This window comes from Protomyctophum parallelum (genome assembly GCF_964188405.1).
Source record: "Protomyctophum parallelum genome assembly, chromosome: 23".
Taxonomy (NCBI): domain Eukaryota; kingdom Metazoa; phylum Chordata; class Actinopteri; order Myctophiformes; family Myctophidae; genus Protomyctophum; species Protomyctophum parallelum.
Genome location: NC_139715.1, coordinates 29,574,155 through 29,596,341, shown reverse-complemented (window position 1 = coordinate 29,596,341; position 22,187 = coordinate 29,574,155). Strand labels below are relative to the sequence as shown.

Here is a 22,187-nt window from a genome sequence, read left to right as displayed (position 1 = left end):
GTGACGAATATAACGGGTTGTTACGCAGCATTGTGTTACCGCCCAGCGACTAATATAACAGGTTGTTACACAGCATTGTGTTACCGCCCAGCGACTAATATAACAGGGTGTTACACAGCATTGTGTTACCGCCCAGCGACTAATATAACAGGGTGTTAAGCAGCATTGTGTTACCGCCCAGCGACTAATATAACAGGGTTGTTACGCAGCATTGTGTTACCGCCCAGCGACTAATATAACAGGTTGTTACGCAGCATTGTGTTACCGCCCAGCGACTAATATAACAGGTTGTTACACAGCATTGTGTTACCGCCCAGTGACTAATATAACAGGGTTGTTACGCAGCATTGTGTTACCGCCCAGCGACTAATATAACGGGTTGTTACACAGCATTGTGTTACCGCCCAGTGACTAATATAACGGGTTGTTACACAGCATTGTGTTACCGCCCAGTGACTAATATAACAGGGTTGTTACGCAGCATTGTGTTACCGCCCAGCGACTAATATAACAGGTTGTTACACAGCATTGTGTTACCGCCCAGTGACTAATATAACAGGGTTGTTACGCAGCATTGTGTTACCGCCCAGCGACTAATATAACGGGTTGTTACACAGCATTGTGTTACCGCCCAGTGACTAATATAACGGGTTGTTACACAGCATTGTGTTACCGCCCAGCGACTAATATAACAGGGTTGTTACGCAGCATTGTGTTACCGCCCAGCGACTAATATAACGGGTTGTTACGCAGCATTGTGTTACCGCCCAGCGACTAATATAACGGGTTGTTACACAGCATTGTGTTACCGCCCAGCGACTAATATAACAGGGTTGTTACGCAGCATTGCGTTACCGCCCAGTGACGAATATAACGGGTTGTTACACAGCATTGTGTTACCGCCCAGCGACTAATATAACGGGTTGTTACGCAGCATTGTGTTACCGCCCAGTGACGAATATAACGGGTTGTTACACAGCATTGTGTTACCGCCCAGCGACTAATATAACGGGTTGTTACGCAGCATTGTGTTACCGCCCAGTGACTAATATAACGGGTTGTTACGCAGCATTGTGTTACCGCCCAGTGACTAATATAACAGGGTGTTACACAGCATTGTGTTACCGCCCAGCGACTAATATAACGGGTTGTTACACAGCATTGTGTTTCCACCCAGCGACTAATATAACAGGGTGTTACACAGCATTGTGTTACCGCCCAGCGACTAATATAACAGGTTGTTACACAGCATTGTGTTTCCACCCAGCGACTAATATAACAGGGTGTTACGCAGCATTGTGTTACCGCCCAGCGACTAATATAACAGGGTGTTACGCAGCATTGTGTTACCGCCCAGCGACTAATATAACGGGGTTGTTACACAGCATTGTGTTACCGCCCAGCGACTAATATAACGGGTTGTTACACAGCATTGTGTTACCGCCCAGCGACTGATATAACGGGTTGTTACACAGCATTGTGTTACCGCCCAGTGACTAATATAACGGGTTGTTACACAGCATTGTGTTACCGCCCAGCGACTGATATAACGGGTTGTTACACAGCATTGTGTTACCGCCCAGTGACTAATATAACGGGGTGTTACACAGCATTGTGTTACCGCCCAGCGACTAATATAACGGGTTGTTACACAGCATTGTGTTACCGCCCAGCGACTGATATAACGGGTTGTTACACAGCATTGTGTTACCGCCCAGTGACTAATATAACGGGTTGTTACACACACACACAGCCTACCTGTCCAGAGGCCTTGGCTGCAGCCAGAGCCTCTCCTGGGCCGTCTGCGTAGATCTGACTGAGGATGGGCAGGAGGAACGCAGCCGTCTTACCAGAGCCTGCAGGGTGGGGGAGACAGAGAGACACTAAGTATTAACACAGAGAGAGAGAGACACTCAGTGTTAACACAGAGAGAGAGAGAGAGACACACACTCAGTGTTAACACAGAGAGAGAGAGAGACACTCAGTGTTAACACAGAGAGAGAGACACACACTCAGTGTTAACACAGAGAGAGAGAGACACACACTCAGTGTTAACACAGAGACAGAGATACACTCAGTGTTAACACAGAGAGAGAGAGACACACACTCAGTGTTAACACAGAGACAGAGAGACACTCAGTGTTAACACAGAGAGAGAGAGAGACACACACTCAGTGTTAACACAGAGACAGAGATACACTCAGTGTTAACACAGAGAGAGAGAGACACACACTCAGTGTTAACACAGAGACAGAGAGACACTCAGTGTTAACACAGAGAGAGAGAGAGACACACACTCAGTGTTAACAGAGAGAGAGAGAGAGAGAGACACACACTCAGTGTTAACAGAGAGAGAGAGAGACACTCAGTGTTAACACAGAGAGAGAAAGACACACACTCAGTGTTAACACAGAGAGAGAGAGACACTCAGTGTTAACACAGAGAGAGAGAGAGACACACACTCAGTGTTAACACAGAGAGAGAGAGACACACACTCAGTGTTAACACAGAGAGAGAGAGACACACACTCAGTGTTAACACAGAGAGAGAGAGACACACACTCAGTGTTAACACAGAGAGAGAGAGACACTCAGTGTTAACACACAGAGAGAGAGAGACACACACTCAGTGTTAACAGAGAGAGAGAGAGACACACACTCAGTGTTAACAGAGAGAGAGAGAGACACACACTCAGTGTTAACACAGAGAGAGAGAGACACACACTCAGTGTTAACACAGAGAGAGAGAGACTCAGTGTTAACACAGAGACAGAGAGACACTCAGTGTTAACAGAGAGAGAGAGAGACTAAGTGTTAACACAGAGAGAGAGAGACACACACTCAGTGTTAACAGAGACAGAGAGACACTAAGTGTTAACACAGAGAGAGAGAGACACTAAGTGTTAACACAGAGAGAGAGAGACACACACTCAGTGTTAACACAGAGACAGAGAGACACTAAGTATTAACACAGAGAGAGAGATACACTCAGTGTTAACACAGAGAGAGAGAGACACACACTCAGTGTTAACACAGAGAGAGAGAGACACTCAGTGTTAACACAGAGAGAGAGAGACACACACTCAGTGTTAACACAGAGAGAGAGAGACACTCAGTGTTAACACAGAGAGAGAGAGACACTCAGTGTTAACAGAGAGAGAGACACTCAGTGTTAACACAGAGAGAGAGAGACACACACTCAGTGTTAACACAGAGACAGAGAGACACTAAGTGTTAACACAGAGACAGAGAGACACTCAGTGTTAACAGAGAGAGAGAGAGAGAGAGAGAGAGAGACGCACACTCAGTGTTAACCCATTCTGACCTGAGATCAGATTTAAAAAAATGTCTTCTTCTACATCCTGACAGTGTTCTGAAAAAGCTATGTTTCTATGTCAGTCGTTCGTCGATTTTTCAAAAATAGCTAAAGCATAGCATAATTCTAACACCAAAAGGGGTTCCCGCCCAAAATGGGTTAACAGAGAGAGAGAGAGAGAGACACTCAGTGTTAACCCATTCTGAACGGGCACCCATTTTGGTGTCGGCATCATGTCATGCTTTAGCTATTTAAAAATAGCAGATCTACAAGCTCATATCGCGCCACTCCGAGCTTGTAGGTCTGCTATTTTTGAAAAATCGAAGAGCGACTGACATTTTTTTAATCTGATCTCAGGTCAGAATGGGTTAATCAGACCCAGTGTTTGTCCGGCGGAAACCTCGTATGAATCTGATCTCAGGTCAGAATGGGTTAACTGAGAGAGATAGCTCTCTGTTCTGAGTCCTAGAGCTCTCTGCCATTCCCGTTATTGACTTCATACCAACCTTGAAACGTAGCTCACCAAGAATGGTGGTCCCTTATTGGCCGTCATACATACATACATACATACATACATACATACATACATACATACATACATGGCATGCATACATGCATACATGCATACATGCATACATACATACATACTTTAAGGACCCACTTTTAGGCCAGAGCATGCTTTTGCCTTTTTTAAACCTTACCCATTTTAACCAACCGCATACATACATACATACATACATACATACATGTGTGAGTACTAAAGATATGCATGTATAATATCTGACCTGTCTGAGCGCAGGCCATTAGGTCCCTCTTGGACTTGATGATGGGGATGGCGTGTTTCTGGACCGGGGTCGGTCTGGTGTAGCGGCTAAGACCGATGTTCCCCATGACGATCTCCCCCATGTTGATGTCCTGGAACTACACCACACACACACACACACACATGATTAAATATGTCCTGGAACTACACCACACACACACACGTGATTAAATATGTCCTGGAACTACACCACACACACGCATGATTAAATATGTCCTGGAACTACACCACACACACACACACACACCCATTGTTTACATCCTGGAACTATTCACGTTTACATCCTGGAACTATTCACGTTTACGTCATGGAACTATTCACGTTTACATCCTGGAACTATTCACGTTTACATCCTGGAACTATTCACGTTTACGTCCTGGAACTATTCACGTTTACATCCTGGAAGTGGAACTATTCATGTTTACGTGCTGGAACTGGCGTGGTTCCGTGTAGTGTAACTTACACTGTCGATGTGGGGCGGGCAGTTCTGTCCTGTGGCTTCAACTGGAATGTCGTCGTATTTCTCAAAGTTTATCCCAGTGTTGCTGGCAGCGAATAACTCCCTGTGTGTGTTTGTGTGTTTGTGTGTGTGTGTGTGGGGGGGAAGGGGGGAGAGAGCGAGAGAGAATTACACTGCTTGGTCAATCACTGAATTCAGCGGATTTTGGAATAATGACCGCTGAACTATCAACAGACCGCTTAGCGGTCCAGTCAAAAGCTCAGAGCACCTGACTGGCTCATATCAATCTGTCCAATCAGAGACTCGGGTCTGTGGCGGGCCTGTCAAAAAGTTTAGGCCCCTTTTTACACCAAAACGGTTTCCATGGAAACACGTTTTAAGTGGTAAATGGTGCATTTATATAGCGCCTTTATCCAAGGCGCTTTACATAGATTGTGCATTACATTCACCCATTCACACACACATTCATACACCGATCGCGGCGGAAGCCATGCAAGGCACCAATTTGGGGTTCAGTGTCTTGCCCAAGGACACTTCGACATGTAGACAGGAGGAGCCGGGATTTGAACCGCCGATCCATGGATCATTGGACGACCTGCTCTACCTCCTGAGCCACAGTCGCCCCTTTCTCTGTTTTCTCTGGAGACGTGTAAAAGCGGCCTTAGACTCACGCTTCGAGGCGTTCGTTGGGTGGCGTTTGTTTGGACCAGTCATCGTCATCCCTGGATTCCTCCACCCAGCGGCTGTTTCCTCCTCCTCCTCCTCCACCACCTCCTCCTCCTCCTCCTCCTCCTCCACCACCTCCTCCTCCTCCTCCTCCACTGTTGGTGCTGAATCCACCGCGATCGTACCTGAAACCATATAGGACAAAAAAAATTGTCCTTAATCGCCGCTGCTGTTCATTCACGCTTCCCAGAGCACACTGGTTCCTCCAGCCTTCAAACCAAGAATCCCCAATTTGTTTTATTTATTTTTTGTTAAGGAGTTGCAAATAAAACATTTGATAACCACTAGTACTAGTTGGACTCCTAATGGAGACTGAGTGACATTCAGTAAGTGGGTTGTGTGATCAAAATAAGAATTATAATAATGGGGTGTAAAAAAGAAAATCGAAAATGTGCCACATTTGTCTCACTGGTGATAACACACAGCTGGATTTATTTATTTTGGTATGTGGTGTTTATTTAGGATACATTCTAGAGCCTCTAGAACCTCCAAGCACTGTTTTAATTCTCAGCTCATATGCCATCACTTCAGGTGACGCGTACAGACCTGCCAACCTTGGGATATGGATATGAGTATTAGAGACCGACAGATGCCATATTTTTGGGTCCGATGCCGATTTTGGAGAGACCTACACCACCGATGCCGATGCGATGCCGATGTTTTGGACCGATGTTTCGTAATCAATGATAAAAAATACATTTTAAAAACTTCTAAACTTCAAAATACGTTTTTTTTATTCAATTAACTATAGAATACATTGAATACATTAATAAAATGTTTTGGCACATAAGGCATTTTTTTCTAAATTAAATGCACCCCTATATATGCCCTCCTATTATTCAGCTATTAGTGTAGATGTACGTCCTACAAAAAGATTAAATTCTCATTGACAATTTTATGTCAGTGTCTGAGCAATAGACATCATAATCACCATTACATCACCTAATCAACATGAGTTAGACTTTAATATATTAGCACCCCTCACTTCACACAGGTGTGATTTTTTTTAGTTGTATGTAGGATATATATATATATATATATATATATGATGTAAAATATAATAGTTGTCCCTGTAGTCCTTCACTATAAGGAAGGATTAGCCAGCCCGACAGAGTGATATACTTCTCGGTGCAGAACCGAAAAGGTGATATACTTCTCCAGTACAGCACAGAGAGAGTGATATGTGCAGGATGGACTGTAGTAAACATTAAATACTTTTCCCCCTCCTGTATAAACATCGGGACATCGGATTAAATAAACACCGATGTCCGATGTCGCAAAATGACCCGAAGATGACCGATACATCGGTGCGACCGACGGATCGGTCGGGCTCTAATGAGTATCCATATCCATCATTTTCACTTACAGCCAGTCTGTGTCACTGCGTGCGTGCGTGCGTGCGTGCGTGCGTGCGTGCGTGCGTGCGTGCGTGCGTGCCATCTCCTCACCTCCCCCGGTTGCCGTTGCCTCGGTCGTTGAAGAAAGCCGACTTGCCTCGGTTGTTTCCGAAGCTGCTGTAGGCGTCCTTGGCCGTGTTCCAGCCTCCTGCCTCTGTGGGGTGGGACGGGACTAGTGTCAGGGTCATTCACGTTTATGACAAACGTAAGGTTCTAGGGTCATTCACGTTTATGACAAACGGAAGGTTCTAGGGTCACTCACGTTTATGACAAACGGAAGGTTCTAGGGTCACTCACGTTTATGACAAACGTAAGGTTCTAGGGTCACTCACGTTTATGACAAACGTAAGGTTCTAGGGTCATTCACGTTTAAGACAAACGGAAGGTTCTAGTGTCATTCACGTTTATGACAAACGTAAGGTTCTAGGGTCACTCACGTTTATGACAAACGGAAGGTTCTAGTGTCATTCACGTTTATGACAAACGGAAGGTTCTAGGGTCACTCACGTTTATGACAAACGGAAGGTTCTAGGGTCACTCACGTTTATGACAAACGGAAGGTTCTAGGGTCACTCACGTTTATGACAAACGGAAGGTTCTAGGGTCACTCACGTTTATGACAAACGTAAGGTTCTAGGGTCACTCACGTTTATGACAAACGGAAGGTTCTAGGGTCACTCACGTTTATGACAAACGTAAGGTTCTAGGGTCATTCACGTTTATGACAAACGGAAGGTTCTAGGGTCATTCACGTTTATGACAAACGTAAGGTTCTAGGGTCATTCACGTTTATGACAAACGTAAGGTTCTAGGGTCATTCACGTTTATGACAAACGTAAGGTTCTAGGGTCATTCACGTTTATGACAAACGGAAGGTTCTAGGGTCACTCACGTTTATGACAAACGTAAGGTTCTAGGGTCACTCACGTTTATGACAAACGGAAGGTTCTAGGGTCACTCACGTTTATGACAAACATAAGGTTCTAGGGTCACTCACGTTTATGACAAACGGAAGGTTCTAGGGTCACTCACGTTTATGACAAACGGAAGGTTCTAGGGTCACTCACGTTTATGACAAACGGAAGGTTCTAGGGTCACTCACGTTTATGACAAACGGAAGGTTCTAGGGTCATTCAAGTTTATGACAAACGTAAGGTTCTAGGGTCATTCACGTTTATGACAAACGTAAGGTTCTAGGGTCACTCACGTTTATGACAAACGGAAGGTTCTAGGGTCACTCACGTTTATGACAAACGGAAGGTTCTAGGGTCACTCACGTTTATGACAAACGGAAGGTTCTAGGGTCACTCACGTTTATGACAAACGGAAGGTTCTAGGGTCACTCACGTTTATGACAAACGGAAGGTTCTAGGGTCACTCACGTTTATGACAAACGGAAGGTTCTAGGGTCATTCAAGTTTATGACAAACGTAAGGTTCTAGGGTCATTCAAGTTTATGACAAACGTAAGGTTCTAGGGTCATTCAAGTTTATGACAAACGTAAGGTTCTAGGGTCATTCAAGTTTATGACAAACGTAAGGTTCTAGTGTCATTCACGTTTATGACAAACGGAAGGTTCTAGGGTCATTCAAGTTAACCCATTTTGGGCGGGAACCAATTTTGGTGTTTTAATTTAAGCATTATGTTATGCTTTAGAATATTGAAAAAGGTCTGCTATTTTTGAAAAATAGTTAAAATGTGGCGCAAATATTTGAATATATATTATTTCAGAGCGAACGTTTTTAACTCAAGTCTTTGCTTCTTCTATTTTGAGGTGGGGGTCGGCGGCAAATACAGACAATTCTGGAGGTCCTTGACATGAAAAAGGTTGAGCACCACTGACAACTATCATGATTTAGAAGACATTTGTAGAATCTGTTCTCAGGTCTAAATGGGTTAACCCATTTTGGACTGAGGTCGATAAAAAAAGGCTTCCAAATTCTAACATTTTCTGAAAGACCTATTTTTCTATGTCAGTGGTGCTCAACCTTTTTCATGTCAAGGACCCCCAGAATTATCTCTATTGGGCCACGGACACCCATCTCAAAATATGTAGTTCCAGGGACCCCCCCAGAACCAAATATTTCCGTTAAAAATGTTCGCTCTGAAATATATATTCAATGATTTGCGCCACATTTAAACGATTTTAAAAAAATAGCAGACCTACAAGCTCGCAGCTATGAGCTTGCAGATCTGCTATTTTTCAATAGCTAAATTATAACATGTTTATAACACCATAAAGAGTTCCCGGCCCAAAATGGGTTAAGGATTACTGCGATTACGGTAAGCTCACAATTCATATCTCTCACACGCCATAATTCACTAGCCCTCCCTCCCCCACTCACGCACCTTTATTCTCGTACACGCCGAAGCCCATTGGCTGCATGGGGTTGATGGGGTTGAAGGCGCCGCCCCGGTTCCCCCGGTAGCCGCCGCCCCCTCCTCCTCCGCCGCCCACGCCCCGCCCCCTCTCCATGCGGGGCGGGCCGCGGTTGAAGGTGTTCCCGCCGTTCATGCGGTTGTCGTGGTAGCCGTTGACGAAGTTGTTGCGCGCGCCGTCCCAGCCGCCCACCGCGACTGCAGAGAGGAGAGGAGGGCCCAAGAACAGGGACGTTAACAGTTAAACCCATTCTGACCTGAGATCAGATTCATACGAGGTTTCCACTGGACACACACTGGTCTGATTAACCCATTCTGACCCGAGATCAGATTCTAAAAATGTCAGTCGTTATTCGATTTTTCAAAAATAGCAGACCTACAAGCTTGTAGCGCGCCACTCGGTGGCGCGCTATGAGCTTGTAGATCTGCTATTTTTCAATAGCTAAAGCATAACATGATGCCAACACCAAAATGGGTTCCCGTTCAGAATGGGTTAAATCGTTACCCCTTTTGGTGTTTTAACTAAGCATTATGTAATACTTTAGCTATTGAAAAATATTTTTTTATTTCGACTAACCTAAATGGGTTAATCGCCGTTAGGAAATCAGTCGGTTAAAATGAACAGTTCATAATTAATTGAAAAGTCTCTGCTTTCACATGTTATGTGACAGACAAGACAGAGCACTTTACATTTGATTCTATTTCTCATACAAAGATGACATTTCCTGATCTTGCATCACAAAATGGGCAAATCACTATTTGATTAAGCAATATAATATGACTTTTGTATTCTTTCTGTATATCAGCAAAGTGTAGATTTTTATGTTAGACATTGAAGGAAATCTATATTCTAAAAAAAAGAAAAAAACTAACCGGTTAATCAATCAATAAGCTTATCAAAACATATTAACTATTAATGCATTAAACAAACAGACAGACAGACGCTCACACAAGCGTTGGCGTTGACGTTGACGTTGACTGTTTCATAAACATTTTTGCAGCGGAAAAACTCGTACTGACTCCTCATGCATTGAAGGAAGCATGAGGTCAGTCCGCTGCGCGCCACCTTCCCCATTGTAATGAATAGGGAGTCGGGACTCAATTTCCCATAATCCTTTGCACGCCGGAGCGACGGACCTTTTTGCGATCGTCAAAACGCATCTCATGTATGACTTCAAACTGATTAAAAAAAACTGTTCCACAATGTATTAACTCGAGTAACTCTGGGTTCTGCAGTCAAAGTGTTAATGAGTGAATCAACTTACAGGTGGACCCAGGAGGGATGGCGTAGCCCCCCGGTCTGCCCGTCTGAAAGACATTTCCTGCTGAGACAAAGGAAAACGCTTTTTAGTGGTTTCATTTGTCCGTTCATCTTCATGTCCGTCCGTCCGTCCGTCCGGCTAGGTTAGCTTCCGGCTGGCCAGCGGTTAGCCCCCTTGCATCTGGCATGGAGTGGTTAGCATGCAACTGGCCAGCGGTTAGCCCCCTTGCATCTGGCATGGAGAGGTTAGCATGCAACTGGCCAGCGGTTAGCCCCTTGCATGGAGAGGTTAGCATGCAACTGGCCAGCGGTTAGCCCCTTGCATGGAGAGGTTAGCATGCAACTGGCCAGCGGTTAGCCCCTTGCATCTGGCATGGAGAGGTTAGCATCCAACTGGCCAGCGGTTAGCACCTTGCATCTGGCATGGAGAGGTTAGCATCCAACACAACTCAAGATGGTTAGAATTAAAAACACATCCCTGGCGCCAACTACCCTTAGTTGTCCTTATTATCGTCGGGTGCAATGATGTCATTATCACAGCTGAAACGTTATCAAAGCGGTTGAAATGGGGAGAAAATAGCAGATCTACAAGCTCGCGACGTGTCGCCACGCCAGCCACACGCTGCACGCTGTGAGCTTGCAGGTCGGCCCTTTCTGCCACCATGCGGTAAATAATCAACTTGGCGCAGCGGCTCGACGGGTTAGAGCAGTGCTTTTCAACCAGTGGTTCGGGGACCCCCAGGGGTCCTTGAGGGGGTTTCAGGTGGTCCCCATGCAGCTAAATGATGGGAGAGTTGGAAACCAAATGGACCCTTATAGATCTTGAGTGTAAAAAACTCTTTTACGCTCTAGAGCTTCAAAAATCACACACGTGTGAACTGAGTGGTGCAATTCCCCCCCCCCCCCCCCCCCCCTCTCTCTCTCTCTCTCTCTCTCTCTCTCTCACTCTCTCTCATTAGAGTCACTACCCCTCTCACTGTTTCTGGCGCCCCCTACTGCTATTATTAAGTCACATACTCATGCTCATTGCTCACACGGACAGACAGACACACACACAAACAAACAAACAGGTACGAGGCCATTGCAAGCTGGTTGTAGGAGTGGTTTGCACCACTCAAAAACTCATGAGAACTTTTGAGGTGAACTCTTGAAAATGAAAACGCGAGAACTCTCGAGCGTAAAAAAAAATGGAACCATTTGGTTCCATTTTAACGCTCTCAAGAGTTAGATTATTATTGTTAAACATCTGGCATTACTCAATTAATTAAGTCTACACAATTAGAGAATGTAGAATAATTATATTCATCAATGTTTGCCTGTTATCTCTCCTAATGGTACCAACACGATGCCCCAGGGCTCGCGGGACACGGTCACATGTGCACCAATGAAACGTCCGTGGCATGCCGGCCTCGGTCCCAAGCCGCACTCCTCTGCCAAGAGGAGTACGGCTCAAAAACAACGGACGTTTGTTTGTTTTCTCGCCCCGGGGTCAGCCGGTGACGCAGGCCGTTCGTCCGTCCGTCCGTCCGTCCGTCCGTTCCAACGTGGCATAAACTAGGCTTTAACTCACCAATTTTGGGGGTGCCGTCGTTCCGCAAGTGTAGAGGAATGGAATAATCTGGAAAAAAAATGCTTTTGAATAAATAAATTGGATCGAGAATCGAGTTGAATCGAATGGTGGGACACCTCAAAGATTCACAGCCCTACAAGTACTTCATTTTTAGTACTGCAGAGTACCGATACCGAGGCGGTTCTGAGTACCGAGTACGAGTACATGAGGGTGGTGTCGGCCCAGAGTAGCCCCGGTACCAGTATCGGTATCTGAACAACTCTAATGTGGACCAACTAGGACGGATCTAGAGCCATAGAGTAGAGACAGAGTTGCGACATTGAGGGGCAGAAAACAGGTTCATGTAACTCCCATAGACTCCGATGCATTCAAATCTGCAGTTCCCACAAAACGGAATCGAAATTTAACTTGTGTACTCATCTCATTCAGTTGTGAAAACTTGACACTTGGAAAAGAGTATATGCTATTTATTGATTGAATACTTTATTAACAGGCTTGGGGCCAAAAGGCCCCTATAGGGCCTATAGGCTTGTTTCTATTGTGGTCCTCTGTATAATATCGGAATCGGTCAGAATCGGCAGCTATCACCCTGCAAATAATCGGAGATCGGATATCGCCGGTCATAATTTCATAATCGTGCACCCCATATTTAAAAATAAATTTAAATCACCGTAATGAAATATATCATGGTGTGATAAATAAATTGCATGGTATGATGGGAAAGGAATGGACCGGCGGGCATCCTCGCAGATAGCACGAATCGAGAACAGCATTTTAGGCTAGTTTTAACCCATTCGGGACGGGAACCCCTTTTGGTGTTTTAACTAAGCATTATGTTATACTTGAGCTATTGGAAAATAGCAGATCTACAAGCTCATAGCGCGCCACCGAGTGGCGTGCTACGAGCTTGTAGATCTGCTATTTTTTGAAAAATCGTAAGAATTGCGGCACAAATCTTTGAATATATATTCTTTCAGAGAGAGCTTCTTTTTTTATGTCAGGCCTAAATGGGATAATGTCGGCAGCTCTCGTTCCCGTCCCGACGGTATTATCGGGGCCGACTGCCCGTGACAGCGATGGTGCGTGAGTACTTACGACCGGTGCCACCGCCCTGTCCATCCACTGCGCTCAAGTCTAGGACAGCCAGCTGCAGAAAGACACAAACCAAACAAAGAGAAACACACATCAGTCACCGAGAGTTCTGCACATTCTTTTTTTTTTGCCTCGGAAACCCAGACGTTTTTTTTTACTTCCAGGGTGAAGAAAGAAAGAAAGAAAGAAAAAGTCTGGGACCGAGTCCACTTCAATTCGGCATAGAGTAAGTAGCGCAAACGTCGCTCAACTCTCTGCTGATTTCTGATCGTCTGCACCTTTGTTAAAAACACATTTTGTGCCCAAGACGTCCACAGACGTCCTAGGAATTACCGCATGTAGTCTGTGGACGTCTTTTTCTTTTCTTTCTTTTTTTTACACAAATGTCAAAAAGTGGGTCTAAAAAGTGGGCACCCTGGGTCATTTTGAAAGGGCATTAAAAGGGCACATAATGTGTTTGTTAAATTTACACACACACACACACACACGCACACACACCTCTCTGTCACTCTAATTAATTAGTCTCATGTCTACATTCTCTTTAGTTCAACCCATTCAGGACCAGGAAAAGGAAGGAACCCCTATTGGTGTTTTTTTTAAGCATTATCTTATGCTTGGAGGCTGGAACAACATATTTTCGGATGGGGGACCGCAGCCAAATAGAGATAATTCTGGCAGTCCTTGACATGAAAAAGGTTGAGCACCGTCTGACATAGAAACAGCTTTTTCAGAAAACTTTTAGGATTTAGAATATTTTGACACCAAGGGCTCAGATGTTCTACTTGCCCAAAGTTCAAACATCATGCCCACTTGCCCGAAAAGTAAATCATCCATTATTAAACATTGGGTCAAATTTGAATCACCATTCAATTTTTTTTTCCTTTTACAAATTTATCCCACAATTTTGTGGGATTCAGAAAGGCCCTTTCGCCAACCCCGCCCACCTCAGGTATGGGCACTGATGACACGGAGGAGAGAACACGCCGCCAGCGCTCACAGCGGGAATCGAACCCATGACCTTCTAGCTGTGAGGCGACAGCACTACCAACTGCGCCACCATGCCCCCATCATTCATTTATTACCATTGAATTTATTACCATTACATTTGAACACTTTTGTGTTTTTTTTTACTTCCGTGGGCTGTGTGATAATAAAAACAAAAATGTTTTATGGCAAAAACCTACATAGCTATGAATATGACTAAAGGTTCTAGAGATGTGCCAGTGATCGGCCATATCGGCTGATATTCACTCACAATCGGTAATCGGCATTTACCCTATCTGGAGAAACTGCTCTTTTACACCATTAAGTGGTGTGAAATCAGATATATAGTAGAACATAATTTTGCATTTTTGTGACAGGCCTAAACATTCTCCCCTTCCTCCCCAAACACAGGAACAGTTTGATTATATATATTATATATATATATATATATATATATATATATATTACACACACAACACGAGATCATGAAACTGGTATCAGTATTCGGGATTGGACATCCCTAGTTGACAAATAATCATTTTGGAAATATTAAAATTTGCAACATTTCACAAGATCAGTATCGGTATCGGCTGATCATGAGAAAAACAATCAGTGATCGGTATCGGTCTCTAAAAAGGTTCAGTTATTTTAGATTATAGTTATTATTATTATTATCATAATATAATTGCAGCAACCAGGGCTCCAGCGTGCGACCTATTAGGTCGCATATTATGCGACTTAATTTCTAAATGTGCGAGTTAAATTTGAACGAGGTCGCACCGGTGCTACTTATTGCTTTCACTCCCAGCCTCAACCATGAAGCACGGGCATTAGCGCGATAATAAAACATCACTTTATTCTCGCTCATTCCGTGCCTCCTCTCTCTCTTTCTCGCTCCCTCTCTCTCTCTCTCTCTCTGCCTGTCTGTCTGCACCGGTCTGCACACGACATGCGTGAGTTCAACAGCGGCGGCGCGCTCACTGATCAACCCCGAAAAAAACGAAACTGATTTCAGCATCGGCTGTTGTATAAGTTTCCCTGGAGTGCACACTTAGCACACATTTTACAACTATGATGACGCATGCTGTGCATTGCTGTCGCTGAATCCACGGAGACAGCAGACACAACATATGCGCCTCGTCCCCGACCCCAAACACGGTAAACTTGTTGTTGAAAAATAGCTTCCAATAGCTTGTTATTTTGCGTCGAGTAGCGCTGTGTGCAGGCCATAGACTGTATGCAGGCCAGGCTACATACATGATCGCCTCGAACAAAATACATCTCCCACGTGAAACCTGGTATATTCTTCGTCGTACGACGTGGTGTTGCATGCTGAAAATAGCAGATTTACAAGCTCACAACTCGTCGCGTCCGCCACACGTTGTGAGCTTGTAGATCAGCACATGGAAATATGCAGGCTGAGACGTTTAGAAACTTTCCCCTTCACAATAAAAACACATCAGCTTTCACATGTTCATTCCATATAAAGAAAAGACAGGAGGAAAGTGGGCAAGGATTATGAATTTGGTGGCATTTCACATTGCAAAAGGGTGCAGGAAGGGCAGTGGGCACCTCAGTGTTAAATATCCTTATTGGCCATTAGGTTGAACATGCCCATGAAGAAGGTGTCTCATTTCTGTTTCATATACAGTAGCCAAATGATAATAACGATATGGAAAAATGCACTATAGGTTAATTCATTATAATAATTTCCTATAGAATGTGTGTGAGTGAGAAATATAACATGTTATGTGCTTAATTTAAGGCATTTATGCTTCAGCCAAGAAAACGTTTGCTAGCCTTGGTGATAAGGTCATGTATTAATACAGCGCTGCGGTGCAATACAAAAAAAAGTTGGTGCTACCTAATTTGTGGTGGTGCTACCAACTGAAAAGGTAGGTGGCACCAGTGCTACCTGTGAAAAAGTTAGTCTGGAGCCCTGGCAGCAACACTTACAGTGAAAACAGCACATTATAGGTAAACAGGGCTCTTCTATTACATTCGAATCCACAGACCAGAAGACAGAGAGCTCTGGCCACATTCAGGTGTTTAGAGAGATTCTCAACCCGTTTAATTTCAAGGACCTCCCAGTTTGACATGCATCAGTCTACGGACCCCCCATTTAATGTCATTTCTATCTCTGGGACCCCCAATTTATATTGTAAAATCAATGTTAATTTAACTCTGAGTGTACAAATGGAACCAAATGGACCCTAACGGGTCCAAACTATGATTTAGCTGGGGACCCCCTGGAACTCCCTCAAGGACCCCTGGGGGTCCCCGGACCCCAATTTGGGAACCCCTGGTTTAGACAGATATCTGGTGTTGTGTTTACAGACGGTTGCGTCCGCTCTCAAAACGAGCACTTGCCCGCCTTGGGGCAACCTGAAAGCAAACGTCACATGCCCGAATGTTTTATCTGCCCGGTTTCTTTGCAGGTGGGCAACCCTTAACCCATGTTGGGGGCGGGAACCACTTTTGGTGTTTTAAACATTACGTTATACTTTAGCTATTGAAAAATAGCAGATCTACAAGCTCATAGTGCGGCACCGAGTGCAACGTTATGAACTTGTAGGTCTCCTATTTTTTAACGTTTTTAACTCAAATCTTTGCTTCTATCATTTCAGATAAGGGTCGGCGGCCGATCACATATTGAGCACCACTGAGATATAAACTAATCAGAAAACTGTCATTTTTAAAATTTCGACGTAAATGGGTTAAGGTCCCTGCACACTGAGCGTGTTTATCGGTGGCGTTTCTCCGTCGGTTTTTTCGAAAAAACGCGTCCTTTAGTGTCAAACCCTGAGAAAGGTGTATTGCTGCGTTCACACAAGCAGATGCAAAGATACAGTCTACCATTCATTGTCAATGGAAGCCAGCGACATGAAGATGCATCCGACCTTTGTAGCTGCAGTGCTGAAAAAGCTACAACAGCTACCAAAAAGTTGAGCTGGTTTCAAGTTTAACTTCAGCTACAAAGATACAAAGCTACAAATACGTATATATATACGTAAATATATATATATATAGGGCTAAAGTGGTTACTGTTACGTTTTGTAATTGTAATAATAATAATCAACAATAACATATACAAAGTAACTAAAGTTTTCAAATAAATGTAGTGGTAGTAAAAGTACAATATATGCCTCTGAGATGTAGTGGAGTAGAAGTAAAAGTACTGGGAATTAGAAATACTCAAGTAAATGTACTTAGTTACTTTATACACGCGTCTCTCACACACGTCGCTCTCTCTCTCACAAACACACACACTTCTCTCTATCACACACGTCTCTCTCTCTCTCTCTCTCTCTCTCCCTCTCACACACACACACACACAGGTCTCTCACACACGCACACAGTGTAGCATATAGCTGCAGCTAGTAAAAATACAGGGAATTAGAAATACTCGGTTACTTTATACGCACACACGTCACACGCACCTCTCGCTCTCTCACACACGTCTCTCTCTCACACACACACGCACGGTGTAGCATATAGCTGCAGCTTTATCTCCATGCAGATGGTCGCCTACGTTATCAGTGACGCACAACAAAAAACGAGCCATTTTTCCAAGGCTTCAGCCGCTTAAAAGCAGACGATCATCACCCATTACCCCCAATATTACAACATACATATATAAATATATATGAACATTAATATGGTGCACACATGGAGCCTCGAAAGGCAACAATAGGCCGAAAGCAGCGCATTGATGTGTGTGTGGAAGCATCCATTTTATCATCACACACACACACACACACACGCGCACACCACAACAAACGCAGTCAGCTGTGTGCTCCGCGGAGCGCTGGGTTAATGCCACAGGGCGGCCCGAAATAACACTGTCGGAGCAATGATATGCAACCAATAACATTATTTATCAGATTAAAAAAAGAATAATAATCATCAGATCACTTGGAACAATTCTAGACAGACCTGTCAGTCACACTAGCTGTCAAGTTTTGCTACTTTTTGTTCAATCACTCTTTCCAACTATTCATTTAAATCATGTTGCGTTATTATGAGGATTAAAATACTTGCTCTTGCTTTGTTAGCTTGTAGATCGGCTATTTTCACAATGATTGACTGATTGTTAACACTATAGTTTTCATGCAAGAAAAAGCACAGGAAAGTTGCATGAGTCTGCTAAGAGGATTTAATTAATACCCAAGCAGCCTATTTGGCTTGTTTGTTTCCATCAGGGTCCTTCACGCTCAATTCATAATAGGTAATATGTGGGACAATATTATATTTGGACAATTTGTTATTCAGAAAGATCTTAAAAAAAGAAGACACTTCAGAAATGTTCAGACTGAAACTGAACTGCATGCTGGGTGAGAAAACAATGCTCCACATGTTGCTAATCATTCTGTAGCCTCGGGCAGGCCTAGGGCTCCACAATCTACTGTCAGACACACGGGGGTCAGGAGGGACCCCCCCAAAGCACCACTGGGGGGGGTCCGGGTGTCCCGACCCACAGGTTGAGAACCACTGATCTACAAGACCTAATGACTCACTCACTGTGAAGAGAAGCTTTTTTTTTAACACACTGCACCGCCCGCCCGGGCGTTCCGGGCACCACAACCAAGCGCACACCCCCACCTCGCGGGCCGCGCGAGCACTCACACACACATTGTGACACACAGTACACACCATCCACAACGTAGCATTAGCATTACCCTAGCCTAGCCTAGCTTCCCCCCCACACAGTCATGAGCTAAACGTGCTACAACAACCACAACCAACCAAACCAACCAAGCAGGCTAAAGGAAGCTAAGCTAACCGGTAGGTAGGGGGGGTATTTAAACCCCCCCCAGCCCTCCCGGTCCGGTCCGGTAGGCCCGTCCCGTTGTTCGGTCGGTCCTCACCTGCTGCTCCAGACCGTGGTGGTGGACATTCTCGACGGCCACATGACTCATAACTAGCGGATACGGAGGAAAAATGGTGACTGTTTCTGTTTCTGTCTTTTTTATCGATAAAACGATGTCTTTTGTTTCAGCCGAGCCGGAGCCGAGCAGAGAGGAGAGGAGGACGGTGCGGCGCTCGCGCTGCTGCTCTCGGGCTAGGCTAGCTGTTAGCTAGCTGACTGTCTGTCTGTAGTCCGTCCGTTCGGTTGTAGTTCCCTGGATGGATCCTTCCGCTCCGCTCGCGCCGAGGAGGAACAACTAGTCCGATGTTTTCCTTCACAAGTCCAGTCAATGGATTAAAACGAGTTATTTAATTTTTTTTATCGAATCCAATTGATTTTCTCGCACGCCGTGTCGATTATTCGTGGTGATATTTGTTTATTATTGTTGTTATTCTTTATTTTATTATTTTTCCCTGCATCCACAGCGAGTCGCTGCTGCCTGAGCTGGCTCGTGCTGATGGATGGATGGATGGATGGATGCGCGTCACGGAGGATCGAGCTCTGCGATTGGGTCAACGCCGCGAGCGACCCCGAGACTTGGGGGGTGGTGCGATATCGCGACATCACAGCTGCAGCCAGGAGAGGCAGCCAGGCATAATAATAATAATAATAATTTAAAAAAAAAAAGGTAAAAACAAAAAACAAATGAAAAAATGAATAATAATTCATAATTAAAAAAACATAATAATAATAAAGAATAATAAAAAATGTATAATAATAATACATTTATAGCAATAAGACGGGGTCAAGCCCCAAAAATCCCAGAAAAAAATCTATAATTTATCTGCTTAATTGAAAATGGAGGACCCTGATGTAAACAAGTCCTAGTGCTTTTCATGGTGTCGTCCTCAACAAAGTTTTGAGTCGACTTGTGATTTCGTTTGCAATGTACCCAATTCAATTCAATTCAATTCAATTCAAAGGGCTTTATTGGCATGAGAAAACATACGTTTACATTGCCAAAGCAGAAAGAACAATACAACAATACAGCTTCAATAGATCAAATTCTATGTACCAAGGTCACTCGATGCAGGTATAGTGCAGGAATATACACAATGATTAGTCTTTAGGGTGGTTGTGTTCCATTTGATATCCTTCTCCTATCACAGCAACTCACAGATCTTGCTGCTGTGTTTGCACATTGTTGTACTTCGCCCAGCAGATATGGGATTTTTTTGTCATTGGTCATGTTTTCAAAATCTCTGTGTGTGTGTGTACCCATATACATACTGTGAAATATAAATGTCAATCAATCAATGACTTGGGCTGTCTTGTTTTACTCACTGTTTGTTGATTGATTGATTGATTGATTGATTGATTGATTGATTGATGAATGGAAACCTTGATTATTTATGGCAGGAGTGTCAAGGTTTGAAAATAAAACGGGGGCAAACAACACAAGAACAGGCTCCAGAGTCCAGACAGAACTAAATTCAAAACAAAACAAATGCAGGTTCCAGGTTCAAATAATAATAATAATAATAACTAGAAAAAGGCCAGGCCAGGTCAGGTTATTGTGGCCTCCTGGTGGCGCTATAGTCCAATGTAAAAAGGGTTGGATTTATTCCTCAGCCTTTAGTAGGAAAGGAAAAATGTGGTTTATGTTCACACACTGTGTCAATTCTCAACACACACACACACATACACAAATAGACATTGTATACACACAAAGCATGTCTTCATATAGGCAAACAGAGACAAATAGACACACACATTCTCACACATCGGCAAACAGACAAACATGTTCGGCAGACGACGTGCACGTACATACACACCAATGGACACGCACTGACGTGCACGTACATACACACCAATGGACGCGCGCTGTACAAAGCTTGTTTTGGGCAGGTAAAGCCTGTTTTATACTTAGCTGCACCCTGTGTTAGCCTGCAGTAAATAGATCAGATCTACAAGCAGCAGCACCGAAATAGATCAGATCTACAACAACAAGCAGTGTGGACCAGTGTTGTTTTCGTCGACTAAAACTAAGACGTAAAATGTCCGTCGACTACCCTTTTCCACTGACGAAAACTACATGGAAACTACAAGAAAACTAAGTTATGATGACTAAAACTATAAGACTAAATATACTGACGATTTCGTCGACAAATAAAAACTAGACTAAAATGTTAGGAAGGGACTAGTGGACAAGAGATCCAGTATAAGTCATTTTACACTTGGTTGCATGCGGGAAATAGCAGATCTACAAGCTCACAATGTCGCTGCGACGCGTTGTGGGCTTGTAGATCAGCTATTTTCAGCAAGTGAAAAAATCTGTCGTTACGACGGCATTAAGGCACCACCAAAATAAATTTTGTTCGACTAAATCCACTGTAGTCGACTAAAACTAGACTTGCACTAAAACATTCCAGGTGACTAAAATGTGACTAAAACTAAATGAAAACTATTCAAGAGACTATGACTAAAACTAAAATCTAAATGTGCTGCCAAAAACAACACTGGTGTTGACTTTATAAATTCACCGCAATTTGTGTCTCCCCTCGCCTCTTGTGCTCACCACTGGTGGAAAAAGTACTCACATTGTTTTGTTACTTTTACAGTAGTAAAGTAAAAGTACTATCAATACTGCAAATGACCGGAATTCAAAATGTACTTGAGTAACAGTACAAAAATATTGGCATCAAAATGTAGGAAGTACCAAAAGTAAAAAGTATGTGGTGTTTTCAAATGTATAAAAAACCTTTAGAAAATACCGGCGATCTCAATGCGTCGCATCGTATACGCTCGCAGATCGGCTATTTTCAAATGGCCAAAATGTACATTTCCAGGGTAAGTCATCTTACACTTGGTTGCATGCTGAAAATAACAGATCTACAAGCTCACAACGTGTGATATTTCAGGGGAAATGTGGGTATTGCTACACCACTATCAACGTGCCCAAGATTCCCCCGTGTGAAGTGAGGGGCGCTCTCAAATGTGAGACGAACGACAACGAGTATGGCGTAGCAGCGTCAGATAAAAAATGAAAATGCATTTGTTTCCTTTATGAAAGAAGATATGGTGCACATCACAAAGCTTTGATCAATACCTCCTCCTCCTGCTACGCCATAGAAGACCACCCGCTTTGAATGTTATCCACCTATAATCACTCAGTGTGTTCTTATATCAAGAACCATGCAATGCAGCCAGTATGGACATTTCTGCGGAGAGGGCGCACCGGGCGCAGCCACCACCGAGGTGCAACCAGCACCGGCTATAGCACCCGGCCAACAGGGAAGGCAGTGTCCTGCCGGCCAGGTGCAGCAAACCA

The 22,187-nt window shown here is 44.0% G+C and overlaps 1 protein-coding gene across 5 annotated transcripts in view; it reads right to left on the bottom strand.

Annotated features, from left to right (window-relative positions):
- Positions 1-19,335, bottom strand: part of LOC310854427 (ATP-dependent RNA helicase DDX3X-like) — a 50,423-nt gene extending 31,088 nt beyond the window's left edge. For 2 of the 5 annotated variants that reach the window (XM_083759070.1, XM_083759071.1), the window contains exons 1-11: positions 18,876-19,335; positions 13,027-13,078; positions 11,932-11,979; positions 10,366-10,425; positions 9,071-9,298; positions 6,773-6,875; positions 5,439-5,449; positions 5,270-5,351; positions 4,602-4,701; positions 4,101-4,236; positions 1,759-1,856 (exon numbers count right to left, since the gene is read on the bottom strand). In XM_083759070.1, coding sequence (XP_083615196.1) covers positions 1,759-1,856; positions 4,101-4,236; positions 4,602-4,701; positions 5,270-5,351; positions 5,439-5,449; positions 6,773-6,875; positions 9,071-9,298; positions 10,366-10,425; positions 11,932-11,979; positions 13,027-13,078; positions 18,876-18,926 — 969 coding nt within the window. In that variant the 5' untranslated portion in view covers positions 18,927-19,335. Of the gene's footprint in view, positions 1-1,758; positions 1,857-4,100; positions 4,237-4,601; positions 4,702-5,269; positions 5,450-6,772; positions 6,876-9,070; positions 9,299-10,365; positions 10,426-11,931; positions 11,980-13,026; positions 13,079-18,875 lie in introns of all 5 variants that reach the window. The other 3 variants (XM_083759067.1, XM_083759068.1, XM_083759069.1) reach the window with 3 other exon arrangements.
- Between the last annotated feature and the right edge of the window lie 2,852 nt (positions 19,336-22,187).